At 38.7% G+C, this 22,822-nt stretch overlaps 1 protein-coding gene across 2 annotated transcripts in view; it reads right to left on the bottom strand.

Annotated features, from left to right (window-relative positions):
- Positions 1 to 9,061: 9,061 nt before the first annotated feature.
- LOC117318585 (sideroflexin-2-like) overlaps positions 9,062 to 22,822 on the bottom strand; it is a 40,413-nt gene continuing 26,652 nt past the window's right edge. The window contains exons 9-12 of one of the 2 annotated variants that reach the window (XR_004530414.1): positions 20,336 to 20,438; positions 16,568 to 16,615; positions 10,073 to 10,421; positions 9,062 to 10,020 (exon numbers count right to left, since the gene is read on the bottom strand). Coding sequence is in view for 1 of the 2 variants with exons in the window: in XM_033873556.1 (XP_033729447.1) it covers positions 10,310 to 10,421; positions 16,568 to 16,615; positions 20,336 to 20,438 (263 nt within the window). In the remaining variant the exon portion in view is untranslated. Of the gene's footprint in view, positions 10,422 to 16,567; positions 16,616 to 20,335; positions 20,439 to 22,822 lie in introns of both variants that reach the window. The other variant, XM_033873556.1, reaches the window with a different exon arrangement.

Consider the following 22,822-nt stretch of genomic DNA (forward strand, 5'->3'; position numbering starts at 1 on the left):
AAGTGAATGTAACCCCTGGAGTATTGAGGATGGGGGTATAGAGGGTGAAAGTGAAGTAACCTGTGGAGTATTGAGGATGGGGGTATAGAGTGTGAAAGTGAAGTAACCTGTGGAGTATTGAGGATGGGGGTATAGAGGGTGAAAGTGAAGTATCCCTTGGAGTATTGAGGATGGGGGGACAGAGGATGAAAGTGAAGTAACCCTTGGAGTATTGAGGATGGGGGTATAGAGGGTGAAAGTGAAGTAACCTGTGGAGTATTGAGGATGGGGGTATAGAGGATGAAAATGAAGTAACCCCTGGAGTATTGAGGATGGGGGTATAGAGTGTGAAAGTGAAGTAACCTGTGGAGTATTGAGGATGGGGGTATAGAGGGTGAAAGTGAAGTAACCCCTGGAGTATTGAGGATGGGGGACAGAGGATGAAAGTGAAGTAACCCCTGGAGTATTGAGGATGGGGGTATAGAGGGTGAAAGTGAATGTAACCCCTGGAGTATTGAGGATGGGGGTATAGAGGATGAAAGTGAAGTAACCCTTGGAGTATTGAGGATGGGGGTATAGAGGGTGAAAGTGAAGTAACCTGTGGAGTATTAAGGATGGGGGTATAGAGGGTGAAAGTGAATGTAACCCCTGGAGTATTGAGGATGGGGGTATAGAGGGTGAAAGTGAAGTAACCCTTGGAGTATTAAGGATGGGGGTATAGAGGGTGAAAGTGAAGTAACCCTTGGAGTATTGAGGAAGGGGGTATAGAGGGTGAAAGTGATGTAACCCTTGGAGTATTGAGGATGGGGGTATAGAGGGTGAAAGTGATGTAACCCTTGGAGTATTGAGGATGGGGGTATAGAGGGTGAAAGTGAAGTAACCCCTGGAGTATTAAGGATGGGGGTATAGAGTGTGAAAGTGAAGTAACCCTTGGAGTATTGAGGATGGGGGTATAGAGGGTGAAAGTAAAGTAACCCCTGGAGTATTGAGGATGGGGGTATAGAGGGTGAAAGTGAAGTAACCCCTGGAGTATTGAGGATGGGGGTATAGAGGGTGAAAGTGATGTAACCCTTGGAGTATTGAGGATGGGGGTATAGAGGGTGAAAGTGAAGTAACTCTTGGGAGTATTGAGGATGGGGGTATAGAGGGTGAAAGTGTAACCCCTGGAGTATTGAGGATGGGGGTATAGAGGGTGGACGTGAAGTAACCTGTGGAGTATTGAGGATGGGGGTATAGAGGGTGAAAGTGAAGTAACCCTTGGAGTTTTGAGGATGGGGGTATACAGGGTGAAAGTGTATCCCTTGGAGTATTGAGGATGGGGGTATATAGGGTGAAAGTGAAGTAACCCTTGGAGTATTGAGGATGGGGGTATAGAGGGTGGAAGTGTATCCCTTGGAGTATTGAGGATGGGGGTATAGAGGGTGGAAGTGTATCCCTTGGAGTATTGAGGATGGGGGTATAGAGTGTGAAAGTGAATGTAACCCCTGGAGTATCAAAAATGGCAGATGATACATTATATAAGATGAACATTATGGCCATTGTGGACTTATTGGTCAAAGTTTGTTATGGCCACTTTCTCAGAGTGTGAAAGTGAATGTAACCCCTGGAGTATTGAGGATGGGGGTATAGAGGGTGAAAGTGAAGTAACTCTTGGGAGTATTGAGGATGGGGGTATAGAGGGTGAAAGTGTAACCCTTGGAGTATTAAGGATGGGGGTATAGAGGGTGAAAGTGAAGTAAATCTTGGGAGTATTGAGGATGGGGGTATAGAGGGTGAAAGTGTAACCCCTGGAGTATTGAGGATGGGGGTATAGAGGGTGGACGTGAAGTAACCTGTGGAGTATTGAGGATGGGGGTATAGAGGGTGAAAGTGAAGTAACCCTTGGAGTATTGAGGATGGGGGTATATAGGGTGAAAGTGAAGTAACCCTTGGAGTTTTGAGGATGGGGGTATACAGGGTGGAAGTGTATCCCTTGGAGTATTGAGGATGGGGGTATATAGGGTGAAAGTGAAGTAACCCTTGGAGTATTGAGGATGGGGGTATAGAGGGTGAAAGTGAAGTAACCCTTGGAGTTTTGAGGATGGGGGTATACAGGGTGAAAGTGTATCCCTTGGAGTATTGAGGATGGGGGTATATAGGGTGAAAGTGAAGTAACCCTTGGAGTATTGAGGATGGGGGTATAGAGGGTGGAAGTGTATCCCTTGGAGTATTGAGGATGGGGGTATAGAGTGTGAAAGTGAATGTAACCCCTGGAGTATCAAAAATGGCAGATGATACATTATATAAGATGAACATTATGGCCATTGTGGACTTATTGGTCAAAGTTTGTTATGGCCACTTTCTCAGAAAGTTCTTAGGTATTTCTCATACATGGAAGTCTTGGGACCTAGTTGTGAAATATCATTTTGTTTGCACATATCAAGAACAATAAGGCCATAACAAATTTCATAATCAAGTTGCTTTTCCTCAAAAAGTCTACTGCACACAGGATCCCCATAGGACCTATGCAGAATCATAGGGTCATCACACAACCATCTGGGATTACATGCATGTTCAGGTTACTCAGAATCTACAGTGGTGATTTTCTAACATATTTATAGTGGGTTTCCTTTGTTTGGTGAGCATGTTCTATTTTGACATGGATTGGAAGAACAGACAGCCAATCTTGATTTTGAACCTTAAAGACTTACCGGTATTGTAAGGAAGATTGTATGGAATGGATTTTTCTAAAAAATAATATTCATAGTATCTCTCTTTTTACCTGTAACTATTCTAGACAATAGATCAATATTCTCTCTTTGAAGGACAATTTCAACATGGGTAAATTCAATTGTTGAATATGTTACCACATTATTCATTGACTATAACAAATGATTATAAAGGGAACAAACTTATGTAGAACCTAAGGAACATGTGATGGTGGGCACCCAGACACCATTGGGATCTCTGGTAACTATATGTCTTCTTCTTTGGTTGAGAATTCTTGATGTTTTTCCTAATGAACGAGCAGCCAGAGTTGTGGGATAGAATTCAGCTATATTGTAAACTGAGATGCTGATCTAAAGAAATGATAATTATATATATATATATACATATTATGAATCAGAATGATTTGGTATTTATGTACAAGTTCTCTTGTAATCCAATCTTTGATAAATTGTATGTCAATTCATTGGCCAACAAGAGGCTATATATACTTACACACCTCTTACCCTTGTAGACTTTCTGTCCCATCCTCAAAATTCCAGCAGATGTATTGACATGATAGGAGAGCACTAACCGAGAATGAAGCTGATAGGTTTCCGAGATGTCGTTCAGGTCCCTCCTGTAGTCAAGTGTGCTGCATGTAAGATGTATAAAAAAGTGCCATGTGAAACCTGCTGCAGATAAGTGACACAAGTCTGTCCAATAATATATCCCAAAAAATGTCAAAGTTTTAGTCAGCGCTGGGAGAGGGGGGGTCATGTCGTCGGAGAAGGGGTCATGTCGTCGGAGTGGGGGGTCATATCTTGGAGAGCGGTCATGTCGTTGGAGAGGTGGTCACGTCTTGGAGAGGGTGTCATGTCGTTGGAGAGGGGGTCATATCGTTGGAGAAGGGGTCATATCGTTGGAGAATGGGTCATATCGTTGGAGAGGGGGGTCATGTCGTCGGAGAAGGGGGTCATATCGTTGGAGAATGGGTCATATCGTTGGAGAGGGGGGTCATGTCGTCGGAGAAGGGGTCATGTCGTTGGAGTGGGGGTCATATCTTGGAGAGGGGGGTCATGTCGTTGGAGAGGGGGTCATGTCTTGGAGAGGGGGTCATGTCGTTGGAGAAGGGGTCATGTCGTCGGAGAAGGGGTCTTGTCGTTGGAGAGGGGGTCATGTCTTGGAGAGGGTGTCATATCGTTGGAGAGGGGGTCATGTCGTCGAAGAAGGGGTTATGTCGTTGGAGAGATGGTTATGTCATTGGAGATGATTTGGACTGCTGTAGAACTTCAGAGAACAGTCCTTTAGATTTACTCCCATGAAGTGGTGGTTGCTCCAGAAACTTTGAGATATTTTGTTATCAAGCAGGTCTTAAAATTTGACATAAGAATCAATTGTTCAATATAATTCACGATTGTCTAATTTTTCATTAATGATCAATCATGTGAAGATTCCAGAATGATGTCTTTAGTGTGATGGAATTCCACAAGCTTTTTTTTGAGGCTGAGAATCATTTAACATGCACAATATAATTTGTATAAGGCGAGTGTGTAAAGTGAGTCTGATATTTTTTCCATTTGTTTTTCTCATAATGTTATTTATTTACATGATTTATTTCACTATCATGTGGCAACAATAAGGAACAAGTAACAGAACTGAGATGGCCGTTAAACTCCCCTCTGGGAGTCTTTACAACGATTCAGTATAAGAAACAAAACAGAACCGAGGTGGTCATTTAACCTAACTTTGCGGGTCTTTACTCCTACTGAAGTGTGTACTTCTCAAGTGTTCGATACTTGTCCACTTGATAGCAACTGCATTTTACAAGCCAAGGGGGTTCGTACACAAAATAATGGGCAAAAGTTTGTGTGTGGGGTGGGGGTGACCTTATTTGAGATGTAAGATAAGATTGGGTGTTTGGTACTTAAACATCATGTAAACAGTGATTGAAGTGTTATTGATTGGACAATGGAAAATTGTAGATTATAAAGTTCTCCAATGACTGCTAATTATGTTTATTTAACTCATCTATGTAAGGTTATTTTCAATTTTTAAAAAAAGATTTTGAAATCAAGATAAACATTCTCTTTGAAATATTAAAATTAGACACAGAAAATGTCAAGGTAAACCCCAATGTATTCATATCAAGAGTTAAACATGATTGTTTTACGAAGTAACCTACATGTAGCCAGGTAAGAGTTTATATTCAGGTTGGGTGATCAGTAGTCTGTCCAGGCAAGATTTTATTTTCAGTTTAGGTAAATTTATTGAAATCGTATTTACATGTCAATCAATGTATTACAGTCATAATATAGGAATTATGATCGTCGAGTCTTCTTTCTCTTTGATCAAGGTAGCAGGAAAATGGTTACAGTTGTGATGAAGGAATCATTATTTATTATACTGGTAATCTACTCAAATATCACTTACCTAGGTAAGTTGGCTGAAAGAAATGAGATACTGTTTTGTTTTGTACTGTGATTTATTTCATTTCAATCATTATGGTATCTAAAGTAACTTTCACCATTTTCGCCCAATATCAGGACAGCCTATCTAAGAATGTTATGAAAGATTCAGTGAGTACCAGGTACTCGCTACTGGAAACATCTCGCATGTAGTTGGTACTCGCTACTGGAAACATCTCGCATGTAGTTGGTACTCGCTACTGGAAACATCTCGCATGTGGTTGGTACTCGCTACTGGAAACATCTCGCATGTAGTTGGTACTCGCTACTGGAAACATCTCGCATGTAGTTGGTACTCGCTACTGGAAACATCTCGCATGTAGTTGGTACTCGCTACTGGAAACATCTCGCATGTAGTTGGTACTCGCTACTGTAAACATCTCGCATGTGGTTTGAGTAAATTTTTATCAGGGTGAAAAAATGTGTATTTGTCAAAGGGCAAATAATGCTTACATGTACACAGTAGAATTTTTCATCAATTGATGGATTTACAGTCGATATACAGACATAACTTTTGAATTTAATGTTTAAGAATAATAATAATGTTAAAATTTCCACACATCATAGCTAGAGGACATATAATTTGAGATCTATTATTTACATGTACTCACTAGAATTAGAAATAAATCAGTTATTTCTTATGAAACCTTGATCATGGAATTGTACAATATCATTTCTTGGTTACATGTATGTGTATTTTCAAATATTCAGTTGGAATGTCTATAGCAATGAAAATACTGAACCAAAGATTACCTAGAAACAATAGCACTCTCTCCATGCATCGCTTTTGTCATCATCAAACATAACATTAATCCTTAATTTAAATGATCAGTTATTTTTTTATATAAAATGTTAACCTAACCTTGGAGTCTTGCTTGGTTAACAGTACTCCTAGTGCTGCGACGTCTAGCTATGTAGATAGAAGGCCGCTGTCATTACACTTTACGTTTCATCTAGTAAGTTACCATAATTATTCCTTAAAGCTGTTATTTGCAATTAATACTTGTGATTTACTTTTTATCTTTAACATTTATTTATATTTCATTATGTGATACATTTTCTCAGAGCAAAAGCATAATTAATTTTGAATAAAGTTTTGTTCTATGTTGATTTCACTGAATGTGCTTTGATGTTATTTTTTTACAAGAAATTAATCAATTTTTATTTAATCCTAATTTCTTAAAATTTGAAGGAAGTAAATTCCCAACCAGCTAACAGACTACAACTGTCACCAGAATGGCTTATACCCGCTGCTCCCAAATCAACGCTGATTCAGACTCTATCCCGAACACAACTAGAACTGTCACCAGGATGGTCGACTAATACCCCATTCCCAAATCCACCCCGATTCCTACTTCGCCCAAACAGACTAGAACTGTTACTATGATGCTAATACCTCGCTCCCCTATCCACTCTGATTCAGACTCTATACCGAACACAACTAGAACTGTCACCAGGATGGTTGACTAATACCCATTCCCTAATCCGCCCTGATTCCAACTTTGCCCCAAACAGACTAGAACTGTCTGCAGGATGGCTAATACCCTGCTCTCAAATCCACTATGCGTCAGACTCCATCCCCCGTAAGCACCACTAAGGTGATGGATAACTTATTTCAATGCAAGATAGTATTTAACACAATATGGACCATTTAATGGGCATATGTTGTTCCACCCCACAGTAGGTACTCTTGTTCTGAAGCCGATACTTTTTCAAACAGCCCTCAAATTGATTTCATTGAGCTTTACTGTCGTCCAACCATCTGTTCAAAATTTTGTCCAGTTTTCTTTGTTTTCCGTTTGAAGTTTGGTAGGTTTTATCATCATGACTTGTATTTGCACTTCTCTTCAGGTCAAAGTAAGGTTTTTGTCATCAAGGATTTCTCAGACTGATCAGAAACCAAGATGGCCGCCAGATGCCATTCTGATTTTGACCAATAAATATTGTGAACTCATATTTCAGTACTGATAGGCTAAGATTGCTTTTAAATTCATAATTATGGTCTCTTGCTGTGGATTGAAAAATAAAATGGCAAACAGATTACTGTGAGAGCTGATGTTGAACTGCTGTATCACAATAGTACTGAAGAAAACCGCCAAATGTAGACTTGATCCTTAATTTATCACGCTTTGTGCATGTGATGAGGGAGTGGATGGTTAGTGTGTTTGACAGCAGCACATCTATACATGCAGATCTAGAGCTTGTGTACCAGCAGTCTTATGAACAGCAGAATGCCTCAACTGATTTAGTTAATGTTCACGTCATTAAGTTCTACATCTGATTGAGTTTTGGTGGTCATTTGTCAAGGTCATAAGGTTCTTGACCATTAGTAAAAGCTTGTGCATAAGAAATTTCATAAACTTCTCTTTAAACCATTAAAAGATGGGTTATTTAATAGCAATCCATACCATAAAATCATAAGTTTAACATATGGTAAGATTTTGTTGGTCATTAGATGATGACTAGGCAATATTTAAACACATTTATTAAGGAAAGGGAAAAATTGCCACCCCTTATGGGTAAACTGTCAGTATCCAAGATGGCCTGTCTGATGAGTGATCTAATGACGATGGACTAAAAACATCCACACTGACTCTCATATATAATCTCCAGATTGTGTGTAAACTGTCGGTATCCAAGATGGCCTGTCTGATGAGTGATCTAATGACGAACTAAAAACATCCACACTGACTCTCATATATAATCTCCAGATTGTGTGTAAACTGTCGGTATCCAAGATGGCCTGTCTGATGAGTGATCTAATGACGATGGACTAAAAACATCCACACTGACTCTCATATATAATCTCCAGATTGTGTGTAAACTGTCAGTTTCCAAGATGGCCTGTCTGATGGGAGATCTAATGACGAACTAAAAACATCCACACTGACTCTCGTATATAATCTTCGGATTGTGTGTAAACTGTCAGTTTCCAAGATGGTCTGTCTGATGGGAGATCGATGGACTAACAAGAGGCCCAAGGGCCTTAACGGTCATCTGACTCTAAATTAAAGACCCTTATACTATTGTAGTATGCATTCTCTGTAGCAGGTATAGTGACACTGTGGGCCATGGTGGCCATCTTGGAATTTTGATCAACCCGAAAAATAACAACAACACTTGATCAAGACTATCTCAGGATCATTTCTGGTAAGTTAGAGCTGAATCCCACAGGTGTAATTTGAGAAGAAGTTTGAAATACATGTTGTTCAGGAAAACCATGATTGCGCAATCATTTTACAAAATGGCCACCATGGCTGCCATGTCGGAGTTTTTACAGGGCCAAAAAATAACAACACTTTGTTGGCTCTCCTTCCTTAACATCCCCACCAATTTCCAGCTCAATGGCACCAGTGGAACTGGAGAAGAATTTTATAATGTGTTTTTTCAAGATGGTTTCCATGGTGGCCATCTTGGATTTCTGACCGACCTGAAAAATAACAACACTTCCTCAGGACCATCCCAGGATCATTTCAGGCAAGTTTCAGCTCAATCTCACCAGTGGAACTTGAGAAGAAGTTTCAAATGTGTTTTTAAAATGGGCGGCTGTGGCGGCCATCTTGGATTTCAGACGGACCCGAAAAATAACAACACTTGGTCAGGACCATCCCAGCATCCTTTCAGGCAAGTTTCAGCTCAATCCCACTGGTAGAACTTGAGAAGAAGTTTGAAATGTGAAATGTTTACGGACGGCGCACGATGACGGACGAAACATGATGACTATAGGTCAGATGACCTAAAAACATCCACACTGACCCTCGTATATAATCTCCAGATTGTGTGTAAACTGTCAGTATCCAAGATGGCCTGTCTGATGGGTGATCTGATGACCATAGATTAATAATCTCCTGATTAGGTAATATATGTCATTCCTTCAATTTTTTTCTGAGATTACAACACTAGATAAACAATAACACAGTCATTCCACATTTATATTGTGATGTATTTTTTACTGGAATGTATAAAATACAAAATGGGTGCAGGTCATCAAGTTTTCATACAACCATTAAATAAATATATACAGTACATGTATACACAAACATAGTTGATATCTTTATATGCTCTACAAATATTGTAACTTTAAACAAAAAAGCTATACTTCATCTCTTCCACTTTTATATTCAATAAAAATAAAACAATAAACACTGTCAATACCAAACTCATTGTAAATATAAAACCAGTATTAAAATAAAGATATGACAACTTAAAGATTTAAAATAAATATAGGTCACAGCAGCATACAACATTCACATGTAGAGTTAAAATACAGGTCAAGGTCATACCAATTTAGGAAACAAGTGAAATATAATTATCCTTTGAATCTCTTAATATGACTTTTTATGAACTTTCTTCAGATCAAACCCTCCAAATCAAAGGTATGATTAATGAGAAAGTTCATACCTATGTTACTGAGCATCGAAAATTGGCACTCAATCATACAATTATATGGATCATATCACACAACCGTTCCTCATTTATATAGTAAGAACAATGTAAATGCAAAATTTGAGGTGTTAATCAAAATTACTTTCCATTTCCAAACTGTACACTTGTGAATTAGTGTATTTGTTACTCATCTATATATTTATTAGTACTTCAGCAGTCATGACAAACCATTCTCATTTATAAATATGTTGTGTCACATGCCATTTTGTTCATATACACTCATAATTATTCCTACACATTACATATCTATCTCACATGTATACAATAAACAGGTATATGGCCTGTATGCAATACACAGGTACATGTATCTCACCTGAACACCATACACGGGTATCTCACCCGTACACAACAAACAGGTATCTCACCTGTACACAATAAACAGGTATCTCACCTGACACAATAAACAAGTATCTCATCTGTATACAATACTAAGGTATCTCACCTTTATACAATAGTGAGGTATCTCACCTGTATACAATAGTGAGGTATCTCACCTGTATACAATACTAAGGTATCTCACCTTTACACAATACACAGGTATCTTGCTTGTATACAATACACAGGTGCCTCACCAGTACACGATACACAGGTATTCTATCAAATATAAGTTCCTTATCATATATAATCTTTCTATAATACATATACTGTATGATGAATATTGAATGGTTTTGGCAAGTTGGTAAATTAAGTAAATTTTCAGGAGTGAAAATCACAGGTGTTGTTTAATAGTGTCAAAGTCCCTTATTGAAGAAAACCCTTTGTGGGAGTTCACCATTTTGGTCTCTTCTCATTTTCTCATAAGCAGATGGTTCAAATGACTTCAGCCGTTCAGTTGTTACTGAACTACAACAACAAGCAAAAATTCACGATGTATTATTAAATGGTCACCAGTTACCATCCAGACAATATAACATATATTAAAACATTACTGGTCTCTTCTACTATGTAATACAGCCATGTTATAAATATTGTAGGACATGTGTAATAACACTATAATTGTGAAAATGTCAATCATTTATGATGTCACAAAAGCTATATGTCACTCAATTGTCTCTGAAGAGAAAAATATGTCGCCCAAGTCAAAGTTTGTTGGTTTTATATAGAAATTAATTAGTTTTCACTGCTATTCTTATACCAAAAAGCAACTGCAATCTTTAGTAGGCAAATTAAACTGGGCATCATCAGTAGTGTATGGCGGGAGAGTTTTCCTTCGCAGGCTGATAAATGCTATCTGCACCCTCAAAAAAGATTCTCATAAACTCCGGTTTAATGCAGACGTCCTCCGGGACTTAGCTTGGTGGCATACCTTCCTTCAAACCTTTAACGGTAAATCCCTCCTATTAAACAAAGTCCCTGTTACGAATATATACACAGATGCTTGTAATGAAGGGGCAGGTGGACATTGGGGCAATGACTGGTTTTATTCCAACTGGTCATCTGACATCCCTGGTGCTAAACAAATGCACATAAATGAGAAGGAAGTTTTAGCTGTATGCCTTGCAGCACATTACTGGGCTCCGGCCTGGGCTAATAAGCGGATTATTGTCTATTCGGACAATATGGTCACTGTATCAAGCATAAATAAATGCACGTCTCGAAATCCTATTGTTATGCGGTTTCTCAGATATCTTTTCTGGCTATCGGCCACACATAATTTCCATTTGTCATCCAGACATATAAAGGGGAAACATAATTGTTTAGCAGATTGTGTGTCACGATTACATGAACAGAAAGCGTTTCACACATTTTTATCATTACTCCAACCTCCAGTCCCTATTTTCTCTTGGTTATACCATATGTCTATCAAGTCTCTTTCCCTTCTTTTATCTAGGCACGACTTTAAATACCAAGAGGCTGGATGAGCAAGTATCCCTCTTAAGGGCTAACGCCTTGGCTTCTTCTACAAGACGCACATACTGTACCTATCTAGATACATATCTCAAGTTCTGTGGGGACCATGCTATAAAACCAGTGCCTATTTCTACTGCGGATTTAGGACGGTACATTGCCTTCCTATCATTCCGCCTACAATTCTCCTCAATAAGGAATTACCTGTCAGCTGTAAGACTTCTACATCTGGAAGTTGGCTTAAACAACCCTATTGACAATTATTTCACCAACAGTCTCTTAAGAGGAGCTCGTAGAGTCCTGGGTGACTCTACTTGTCCAAAACTTCCTATAACACCAAACATACTATTACAAATTTTATCACAACTGGACCTTCATGCACCACGTGATATATGTTTCTGGGCGGCTTGTTTGGTAGCCTTTTTCTCCTTCTTTAGGAAGTCTAACTTACTCGCTCCTTCTTTAAAGGAATTTAGTCCCGAGAAACACTTGAGTCGTCATAATGTACTATTCAGCTCAAAGGGGGTAGTCCTTCATGTCAATTGGTCAAAAACTATACAGTTTCGAGAAAGAACACTCTCTGTCCCACTACCATTAATCATGTCTTCCCCCCTTTGCCCAACACAAGCTATCCTGCTTTTATTCAGGCTTTGTCCCACCCAGGATAAGATGATACCTGTTTTTATGTTTTCAACCCCAGGGGGTCCTAGGCTGCTAAATTACAACACATTTCTCTCCCGCCTACATCAATGCCTTAGGAACATAGGAATAGACCATACTAAGTATTCAGGCCATAGCTTTAGACGCGGGGGTGCATCCTTTGCGCTTGAATGTGGACTACCCTCAGAACTTATTCAGGCGCAAGGTGATTGGAGAAGTGATGCATATAAAAACTACATAGATCCTTCCTTGGCACATCGTCAGCGTCTCAGTAATTCCCTTGGGGAGGCTATTAAAAGAAAATTTTAAGGAAAATCAAGTATCTATGTCCTGAATCTTGCCATGAATACCTACACTTGATATATACATATGCATGTGCTATATATGAACAGTGAACTGTAAAATGTATATTGGACAGTGACTATATACTTTTCATATTGGACGGTGACATGTGGTGTTACTTGTGTGTATATTCTATGGACATTATGTGAAAGTACATGTATCTGATACCTGTGGATTATAACCATACGTGCTGAGGACCCAACTTAGGGTTGCCTCAAAGGAACATTGAACCCTTATATGTTGGATATATGCAGTGGACTTTATCAGGAATAATCTCGTACTCCTGTGCAGTGTGTCATTATATAGACAATGGGCCTGCATTTGATCATGGAACGAGATCCCAGCACTTTTCACCGAACATATTTCTCAATATTTTATTTTCATCTGTATTTATGACACTTTTTATCTAGTCACTACATAATTATAACTACACTACACAGGTTTGGGTGTTTGGACAATTAACTACATGGTTTATTACATGTTTTTCCTCTAAATGTATCTGTATTAATTATGAATATGTTACGTATTCCTTTATGCAATATTATGTAATCTTAGTCAGATTATGTAATGACAGATAATTTACGCAATATTACGTAACAATGACAATACAGTAATAAACCTTAGCTATCACCCAAACCTGATGGTCTTTCTAGTTTTAATTCATTTACAACATTAGTGGGAAGCAGAAAGTTTGTACAAGAAACTTTCTACTTGCATCTGCCTGACGATTGAACTATTAATGTATGTATTATTGTGATAATATGTTATTAATTGTGAGAGGAAGCACTCTTACGTGGTCTGCTACACACGTGTTTCTTCTCCGGTTGTGTGTATACAAAGTTTTACTTCCGGTATTGCGCATCGGAAATCTTTATAATTTTACACGCAAGAAAATCTTATCCTCTGGTTTGTTAATCTGTCAGAACTAAAATTTACTATATTCGTGATTTTGTAAGCCTTTTACATCGTTTTTATTAGAACATAAGTAACATTTTCTATGTCTCGTAGTCCCGCGATTTACGATCCTTTCGATCCTCTCGGACTTTTTCATACTGCGTAGCGATGTAAACAAATGGTGGCCCAGTTGTGTTTTCCCCTGGGACACAACAAATTTTCGATAGGGTAAGGAACATCCAATCATTTTGAATCAAACCAAAATTCTAGTATGTATATTGAAATCTCGGATAAACGTTCACTTTCAAAAATTCTGCGTTACTGTAAAGACCACGTAGGTTGCTGCTTTGAAAGTCGGCAGCTTCAAAACTCTACCTCTCCCACCCACCCTTTATTATAATTCTCTTATGTTAGAAAATGTCAATTATTTGTATCTGTAGAGTAGGTTAATGTGTGTTATGTAGAAGTAGACTTTGTGATTGTATCAGTAGTTTAGAGAGTCAAGCTAGGGTTCCTTTGTCCAGGACAATTAACTACATGGTTTATTACATGTTTTTCCTCTAAATGTATCTGTATTAATTATGAATATGTTACGTATTCCTTTATGCAATATTATGTAATCTTAGTCAGATTATGTAATGACAGATAATTTACGCAATATTACGTAACAATGACAATACAGTAATAAACCTTAGCTATCACCCAAACCTGATGGTCTTTCTAGTTTTAATTCATTTACAACATTAGTGGGAAGCAGAAAGTTTGTACAAGAAACTTTCTACTTGCATCTGCCTGACGATTGAACTATTAATTCACTCAATTGTCTCTGAAGAGAAAAATATGTCGCCCAAGTCAAAGTTTGTTGTTTTATATAGAAATTAATTAGTTTTCACTGCTATTCTTATAAATATAAGTTATGTGATCAACAGAATCTAAGACAGTGCACTTCTGGCTATCTGATATAGAATTTTTGAAATTTGCTTGAAGGTTCATGGCATAATTGTTTAATCAATTTCATATAATAATTAGCCACTCATGTAAAATCCTTTAAACATTAATATGTACAAAAGCATACTGTAAAAAGGTATACTGTGTACTTGCATATAAATTATCTAAACAAGCTTACTGAGTATTGCTTTAGCAAGCAATACATGTCCCTACTGGCCCCCCTAGCTATTATGGTCCTTCCAAAGTGTCTAAAGTTTGATCCAAACCCCTTAGCAAATGAAGTCTCTAGATCACTTAACAGTGACTTCTAAAAATAGAAATGGTGACCTTGAACCAGCAACCCTGAAACTAGCTGAAACATATCAAGATACTATGGTCCTTTGTAATTGTGTGAAGCTTGATCAAAATCTCTCAAGGAAGGAAGATGCTAGATCTCTGAGAAGGATTTTCTAAAAATAGTAATGGTGACGTGGACCCAACAACCCTAAACTCAAACTTGTCTGAGATATAATGGTCCTTTAATAATTTTGTGAAGTTTGTTAAAAATCCTTTAAGGAATCAAGCTGCCAGAGGGCTGACAAAGGATTTTCTAAAACTAGCAACAATGATCTTGAGCTTGACCCTACAACCCTGTAATAAGTCGAGATATTATGGGCTAATAATATAACTATACACCACTACACATACACTCTACACACTTAACATCTCTAGACTGTGACTAACAGCTGATTTAATGAGAAGTAGTCATTCCCCGACACCACTACACATACACTCTACACACTTAACATCTCTAGACTGTGACTAACAGCTGATTTAATGAGAAGTATAGTCATTCCCCGACACCACTACACATACACACTTAACATCTCTAGACTGTGACTAACAGCTGATTTAATGAGAAGTAGTCATTCCCCGACACACTACACATACACTCTACACACTTAACATCTCTAGACTGTGACTTACAGCTGATTTAATGAGAAGTAGTCATTCCCCGACACACTACACATACACTCTACACACTTAACATCTCTAGACTGTGACTAACAGCTGATTTAATGAGAAGTAATCATTCCCCGACACCACTACACATACACACTTAACATCTCTAGACTGTGACTAACAGCTGATTTAATGAGAAGTAATCATTCCCCGACACCACTACACATACACACTTAACATCTCTAGACTGTGACTAACAGCTGATTTAATGAGAAGTATAGTCATTCCCCGACACCACTACACATACACACTTAACATCTCTAGACTGTGACTAACAGCTGATTTAATGAGAAGTAGTCATTCCCCAACACCACTACACATACACACTTAACATCTCTAGACTGTGACTAACAGCTGATTTAATGAAAAGTAATCATTCCCCGACACACTACACATACACTCTACACACTTAACATCTCTAGACTGTGACTAACAGCTGATTTAATGAGAAGTAATCATTCCCCGACACCACTACACATACACACTTAACATCTCTAGACTGTGACTAACAGCTGATTTAATGAGAAGTATAGTCAGTCCCCGACACCACTACACATACACACTTAACATCTCTAGACTGTGACTAACAGCTGATTTAATGAGAAGTATAGTCATTCCCCGACACCACTACACATACACACTTAACATATCTAGACTGTGACTAACAGCTGATTTAATGAGAAGTAGTAATTCCCCGACACCACTACACATACACACTTAACATCTCTAGACTGTGACTAACAGCTGATTTAATGAAAAGTAATCATTCCCCGACACCACTACACATACACACTTAACATCTCTAGACTGTGACTAACAGCTGATTTAATGAGAAGTAGTCATTCCCCGACACCACTACACATACACACTTAACATATCTAGACTGTGACTAACAGCTGATTTAATGAGAAGTAGTCATTCCCCGGCACCACTACACATACACTCTACACACTTAACATCTCTAGACTGTGACTAACAGCTGATTTAATGAGAAGTAGTCATTCCCCGACACCACTACACATACACACTTAACATCTCTAGACTGTGACTAACAGCTGATTTAATGAGAAGTAGTCATGCCCCGACACCACTACACATACACTCTACACACTTAACATCTCTAGACTGTGACTAACAGCTGATTTAATGAGAAGTAGTCATTCCCCGACACCACTACACATACACACTTAACATCTCTAGACTGTGACTAACAGCTGATTTAATGAGAAGGTGTCATTCCCCAACAACACTACACTCTACACACTGGTATGGTTATCATAAAAAAATTCACTCACCACCTTTGGTTAAACAAAGAACAACCTACAGGAACACAGCCAACAAAACTGTAAAGAGAATGGAGTTAAGTAAGATAATATAAATACATATCCTTATACATGTACATGTATATCCTTTGTTAATATTTATAAGATAATGTTACAGTAAAGTTTGGCATTATGACAAACACCATATACTTTACCTACATTTTACAGCAATCAAGGTGCTAGTTCCTCAAAATAAGTGGAATCGCCTGATCAAGGGAAACCAGGATCAGTAGAATTGGTCTGAACTACTCCACATACACTTGTTGTTGACCCCTGTAACCTTGTTTAGGGGTCAAGGTAATTTCTTTTCACAAACATTATAGGTGCTGCCTTAGTAACCTACATGTATCCTATACTAGCCAAATTTCATGTTTGCAGGCTTCTTGGTGTTTTAGATAGTTGACTCAAATAACCATGAAATATATGTGTCAAAGTCATTTACTTTTATAAAATGTTTAGAGCTTTATTCCAGAAAGCTAGTGATACAATATAATGCCTCTATGCCTCTTAGTTATAAAGGATATACATGATCTGCCCTTCACCTGGTTTGGTGAGTAGTTCTGATGAGGAACTTGAAGTTGTACAGGGACTAATATCTGTAAGGACAGTTCATTTTAAGGACTATCACATGGTTGATTTAAGGATTGAAAGCCTGGTCAGTGAAGGATAAATTCAACAATACAAATGTATACCAGTTGTCAAAATAAAGAGTTGCTGTATATAGAGTAAGTTAAGGTTATGGTAATCCCCTTGACATACAGATACATATATACAAAATGTACTAATACCAAGTAGCACATTAACACTAAAACACTACCAGCTGAAAATATCAATCCCCGAGGGTCCCTCAGGACAACATATGTACACCACCAAACTGTCATCCCAATCTGCTAACTGAAACCAAGTTTGAATGAAATCCAAATATTCAACAAATGATATTAAAACAAGAGATCCCAGAGGGATCTTGGCGCCCACCATTGAATGATCTTCATAGGTTCCATGTCAGATTGATCTTTTCTCTACTTTTCCCTTCATTTTACTAATCTGTGCAAATTGAGACATCCCTCCAGTACTTTTCAAACAAGGGAATCCTAGCTATATAAGAAATTTGAGATTTAACGATAATGGCTGTTTGTTTGCCAGGTTGTTTTCAGGACAGACTGGTCCAAAAATGCAATACAAGGGACCAAGGGGAACCTACTTATGAAATTTGAGAAAGATCCATTCAGTACTTTGAGAAATAGAGATAACAAACTTCAATTGTCAAAATCCAAGATGGCGGTCTGTCGGCCATATTGTTTTCCAATTGATCTCAAAATGCAATAAGCATAACGAGTCACCAAGGGGAACCTCCATATGAAATTTGAGAAAGATCCCTTCAGTACTTTCTCAGAAATAGCGATAACAAACTTCAATTGTCAAAATCCAAGATGGCTGCCTGTCAGCCATGTTATTTTCAGATTGGTCTCAAAATGCAATATGCATAACTAGGCACCAAGGGAAACTTACATATGAAATTTGAGAAAGATCCCTTTAATACTTTCTCAGAAATAGTGATAACAAACTTCAATTGTCAAAATCCAATATGGCTGCCTTTCGGCCATGTTGTTTTCAGATTGGTCTCAAAACGCAATATGCATAACTAGGCACCAAGGGAAACTTACATATGACATTTGAGAAAGATCCCTTAAATACTTTCTCAGAAATAGCGATAACAAACTTCAATTGTCAAAATCCAAGATGGCTGCCTGTCGGCCATGTTGTTTTCAGATTGGTCTCAAAACGCAATATGCATAACTAGGCACCAAGGGAAACCTACATCTGCAATTTCAGAAAGATCCATCCAGTACATTCTCAGAAATAGCGATAACAAACTTCAATTGTCAAAATCCAAGATGGCTGCCTGTCGGCCATGTTGTTTTCGGATTGGTCTCAAAACGCAATATGCATAACTAGGCACCAAGGAAAACCTACATCTGCAATTTCAGAAAGATCCATTCAGTACTTTCTCAGAAATAGTGATAACAAACTTCAATTGTCAAAATCCAAGATGGCTGCCTGTCGGCCATGTTGTTTTCAGATTGGTCTCAAATCGCAATATGCATAACTAGGCACCAAGGGGAACCTACATGTGAAATTTGAGAAAGATCCCTTCAGTACTTTCTCAGAAATAGCGATAACAAACTTCAATTGTCAAAATCCAAGATGGCTGCCTATCGGCCATGTTGTTTTCGGATTAGTCTCAAAACGCAATATGCATAACTAGGCACCAAGGGGAACCTTCATATGAAATTTGAGAAAGATCCCTTCAGTACTTTCTCAGAAATAGCGATAACAAACTTCAATTGTCAAAATCCAAGATGGCTGCCTGTCGGCCATGTTGTTTACCGATTGGTCTCAAAACGCAATATGCATAACTAGGCACCAAGGGGAACCTTCATATGAAATTTGAGAAAGATCCCTTCAGTACTTTCTCAGAAATAGCGATAACAAACTTCAATTGTCAAAATCCAAGATGGCTGCCTGTCGGCCATGTTGTTTTCCGATTGGTCTCAAAATGCAATATGCATAACTAGGCACCAAGGGGAACCTACATCTGAAATTTCAGAAAGATCCATTCAGTACTTTCTGAGAAATAGCGATAACAAGAATTGTTTACGGACGGAGGGACGGACGGACGGACGGAGGGACGGACGGACGGACGGACGGACGGACGGACGGACGGAGGGACGGGGGGACGGACAGACGACGGACCACGGACGCAGGGCGATTTGAATAGCCCACCATCTGATGATGGTGGGCTAAAAATGTGATTTCTCTTTATAAAATATAGTAAAGTTTACCCCTTTCCAGGGGCAAATATGAGAGTCCAGATCAAGAAATTCACAATTTATAGGTTAAGCACCTTCAGACTCTTCCATCTAGGAAGAGTATTTGTTTCTTCCTTATTTGGGTCTTAAGAAGATTTTAGAATTTTCAGTCAATTGGACCCTATTTGGCTCCCCACATCATCATGCAGCCCCAGGAGTCATTCAGGGCCACTAAACTGTCATCCCAATCTACTAATTCAAACTAAGTCAGAATGAATTCCATAAGAAATTCAACAAATGATAGTAAAAAATGTGATTTCCCTATATAAACTATAGTAAATTTTACCCCCTCCCCAGAGGCATATGTGAGACTCCAGGGTCAAGAAATTCACAATTTTGGTAAAGCACCTTAAGACCCTTCCATCTATGAGTATTTGTTTCCTCCTTATTTGTATCTTGAGAAGAAGATTTTAAAATTTCCATCAATTTGACTCCTTTTGGCCCCACCCCTTAGTCCGCTGGGGGTTGAGGACCATATAATTCACAATTTATGTTGACCTTTGGCAATGGAAGGTTTTTGCAAAGTTTCACTGAAATTTGTTCTGGGGTTTCTAAGAAGAAGTCGAAAATGTAAATTATTTATGGACAGACGGACGACAGACAACAGACGGCATGATGCACGACGATGGACAAAAGGCAATTAGAATAGGTCACTTAAGACTTTGTCTCAGGTGACATAATAAAAAAAATCTTAATTTCAATTACATGTTTTCACACCACTGACCAACAGTTTCAAATCATTTTCAACATTACTATTTGAAGTGTTTAATTCACCAGATTATTACGTTTAAATAGTCACATATTGTCATGTTAAATTTTCAGATATATTATGAGCCTCACTAAAAAACTGATACACTTCGTAGAAACTTACAAAATTCCCGAGAAAAAGACTTGCAGTGGAGCATTTACAAAGCGGCCATATTTCTTCATCCACGAGTATTTTTCTAACCGCATCATAACGGGAGGTATCAAGGCTGAAATTAATAAAGTCATCATATAGCAAAGGACTATTTAATGGCAGATTACCAATGACATGAGGCCAAGAGGTCCCATATAGCTCACCTGGATATATTTTAGTGATTATAGCACTCATTTATCAGTTTGAGATCTACCATTACAGATTAAAAGGAAATTGAGTATTCAGAATATAATAACCGATATCGACTTCCTTTATTGAGCTCTACCCTTCTGTATCAGGGGGATTTGATTTCATTTATTGAGCTCTACCCTTCTGTATCTGGGGAATTGATTTCCTTTATTGGGCTCTACCCTTCTGTATCTGGGGATTTGATTTCCTTTATTGAGCTCTACCCTTCTGTATCTGGAGGATTTGATTTCCTTATTGAGCTCTACCCTTCTGTATCTGGGAGATTTGATTTCCTTTATTGGGCTCTACCCTTCTGTATCTGGGGATTTGATTTCCTTTATTGGGCTCTACCCTTCTGTATCTGGGGATTTGATTTCCTTTATTGAGCTCTACCCTTCTGTATCTGGAGGATTTGATTTCCTTATTGAGCTCTACCCTTCTGTATCTGGGGATTTGATTTCCTTTATTGGGCTCTACCCTTCTGTATCTGGAGGATTTGATTTCCTTATTGAGCTCTACCTTTCTGTATCTGGGGATTTGATTTCCTTTATTGGGCTCTACCCTTCTGTATCTGGAGGATTTGATTTCCTTATTGAGCTCTACCCTTCTGTATCTGGGGATTTGATTTCCTTTATTGGGCTCTACCCTTCTGTATCTGGAGGATTTGATTTCCTTTATTGAGCTCTACCCTTCTGTATCTGGGGGATTTGATTTCCTTTATTGAGCTCTACCCTTCTGTATCTGGAGGATTTGATTTCCTTTATTGGGCTCTACCCTTCTGTATCTGGGGGATTTGATTTCCTTTATTGGGCTCTACCCTTCTGTATCTGGAGGATTTGATTTCCTTTATTGGGCTCTACCCTTCTGTATCTGGAGGATTTGATTTCCTTTATTGAGCTCTACCCTTCTGTATCTGGGGGATTTGATTTCCTTTATTGGGCTCTACCCTTCTGTATCTGGGGGATTTGATTTCCTTTATTGGGCTCTACCCTTCTGTATCTGGAGGATTTGATTTCCTTTATTGGGCTCTACCCTTCTGTATCTGGGAGATTTGATTTCCTTTATTGGGCTCTACCCTTCTGTATGTGGGGGATTTGATTTCCTTTATTGGGCTCTACCCTTCTGTATCTGGGGGATTTGATTTCCTTTATTGGGCTCTACCCTTCTGTATCTGGGGGATTTGATTTCCTTTATTGGGCCCTGCCCCTCTGTATCTGGGGGATTTCCTTTCCTTTATTGGGCTCTACCCTTCTGTATCTGGGGGATTTGATTTCCTTTATTGGGCCCTGCCCCTCTGTATCTGGGGGATTTCCTTTCCTTTATTGGGCTCTACCCTTCTGTATCTGGAGGATTTGATTTCCTTTATTGGGCTCTACCCTTCTGTATCTGGGAGATTTGATTTCCTTTATTGGGCTCTACCCTTCTGTATCTGGGGGATTTGATTTCCTTTATTGGGCTCTACCCTTCTGTATCTGGAGGATTTGATTTCCTTTATTGGGCTCTACCCTTCTGTATCTGGAGGATTTGATTTCCTTTATTGGGCTCTACCCTTCTGTATCTGGAGGATTTGATTTCCTTTATTGGGCTCTACCCTTCTGTATCTGGGGATTTGATTTCCTTTATTGGGCTCTACCCTTCTGTATCTGGGGGATTTGATTTCCTTTATTGGGCTCTACCCTTCTGTATCTGGGGATTTGATTTCCTTTATTGGGCTCTACCCTTCTGTATCTGGGGATTTGATTTCCTTTATTGGGCTCTACCCTTCTGTATCTGGAGGATTTGATTTCCTTTATTGGGCTCTACCCTTCTGTATCTGGAGGATTTGATTTCCTTTATTGGGCTCTACCCTTCTGTATCTGGAGGATTTGATTTCCTTTATTGGGCTCTACCCTTCTGTATCTGGGGATTTGATTTCCTTTATTGGGCTCTACCCTTCTGTATCTGGGGGATTTGATTTCCTTTATTGGGCTCTACCCTTCTGTATGTGGGGGATTTGATTTCCTTTATTGGGCTCTACCCTTCTGTATCTGGGGGATTTGATTTCCTTTATTGGGCTCTACCCTTCTGTATCTGGAGGATTTGATTTCCTTTATTGGGCTCTACCCTTCTGTATCTGGAGGATTTGATTTCCTTTATTGGGCTCTACCCTTCTGTATCTGGAGGATTTGATTTCCTTTATTGGGCTCTACCCTTCTGTATCTGGGGATTTGATTTCCTTTATTGGACTCTACCCTTCTGTATCTGGGGGATTTGATTTCCTTTATTGGGCTC

This window comes from Pecten maximus, chromosome 2, assembly GCF_902652985.1.
Source record: "Pecten maximus chromosome 2, xPecMax1.1, whole genome shotgun sequence".
NCBI lineage: Eukaryota > Metazoa > Mollusca > Bivalvia > Pectinida > Pectinidae > Pecten > Pecten maximus.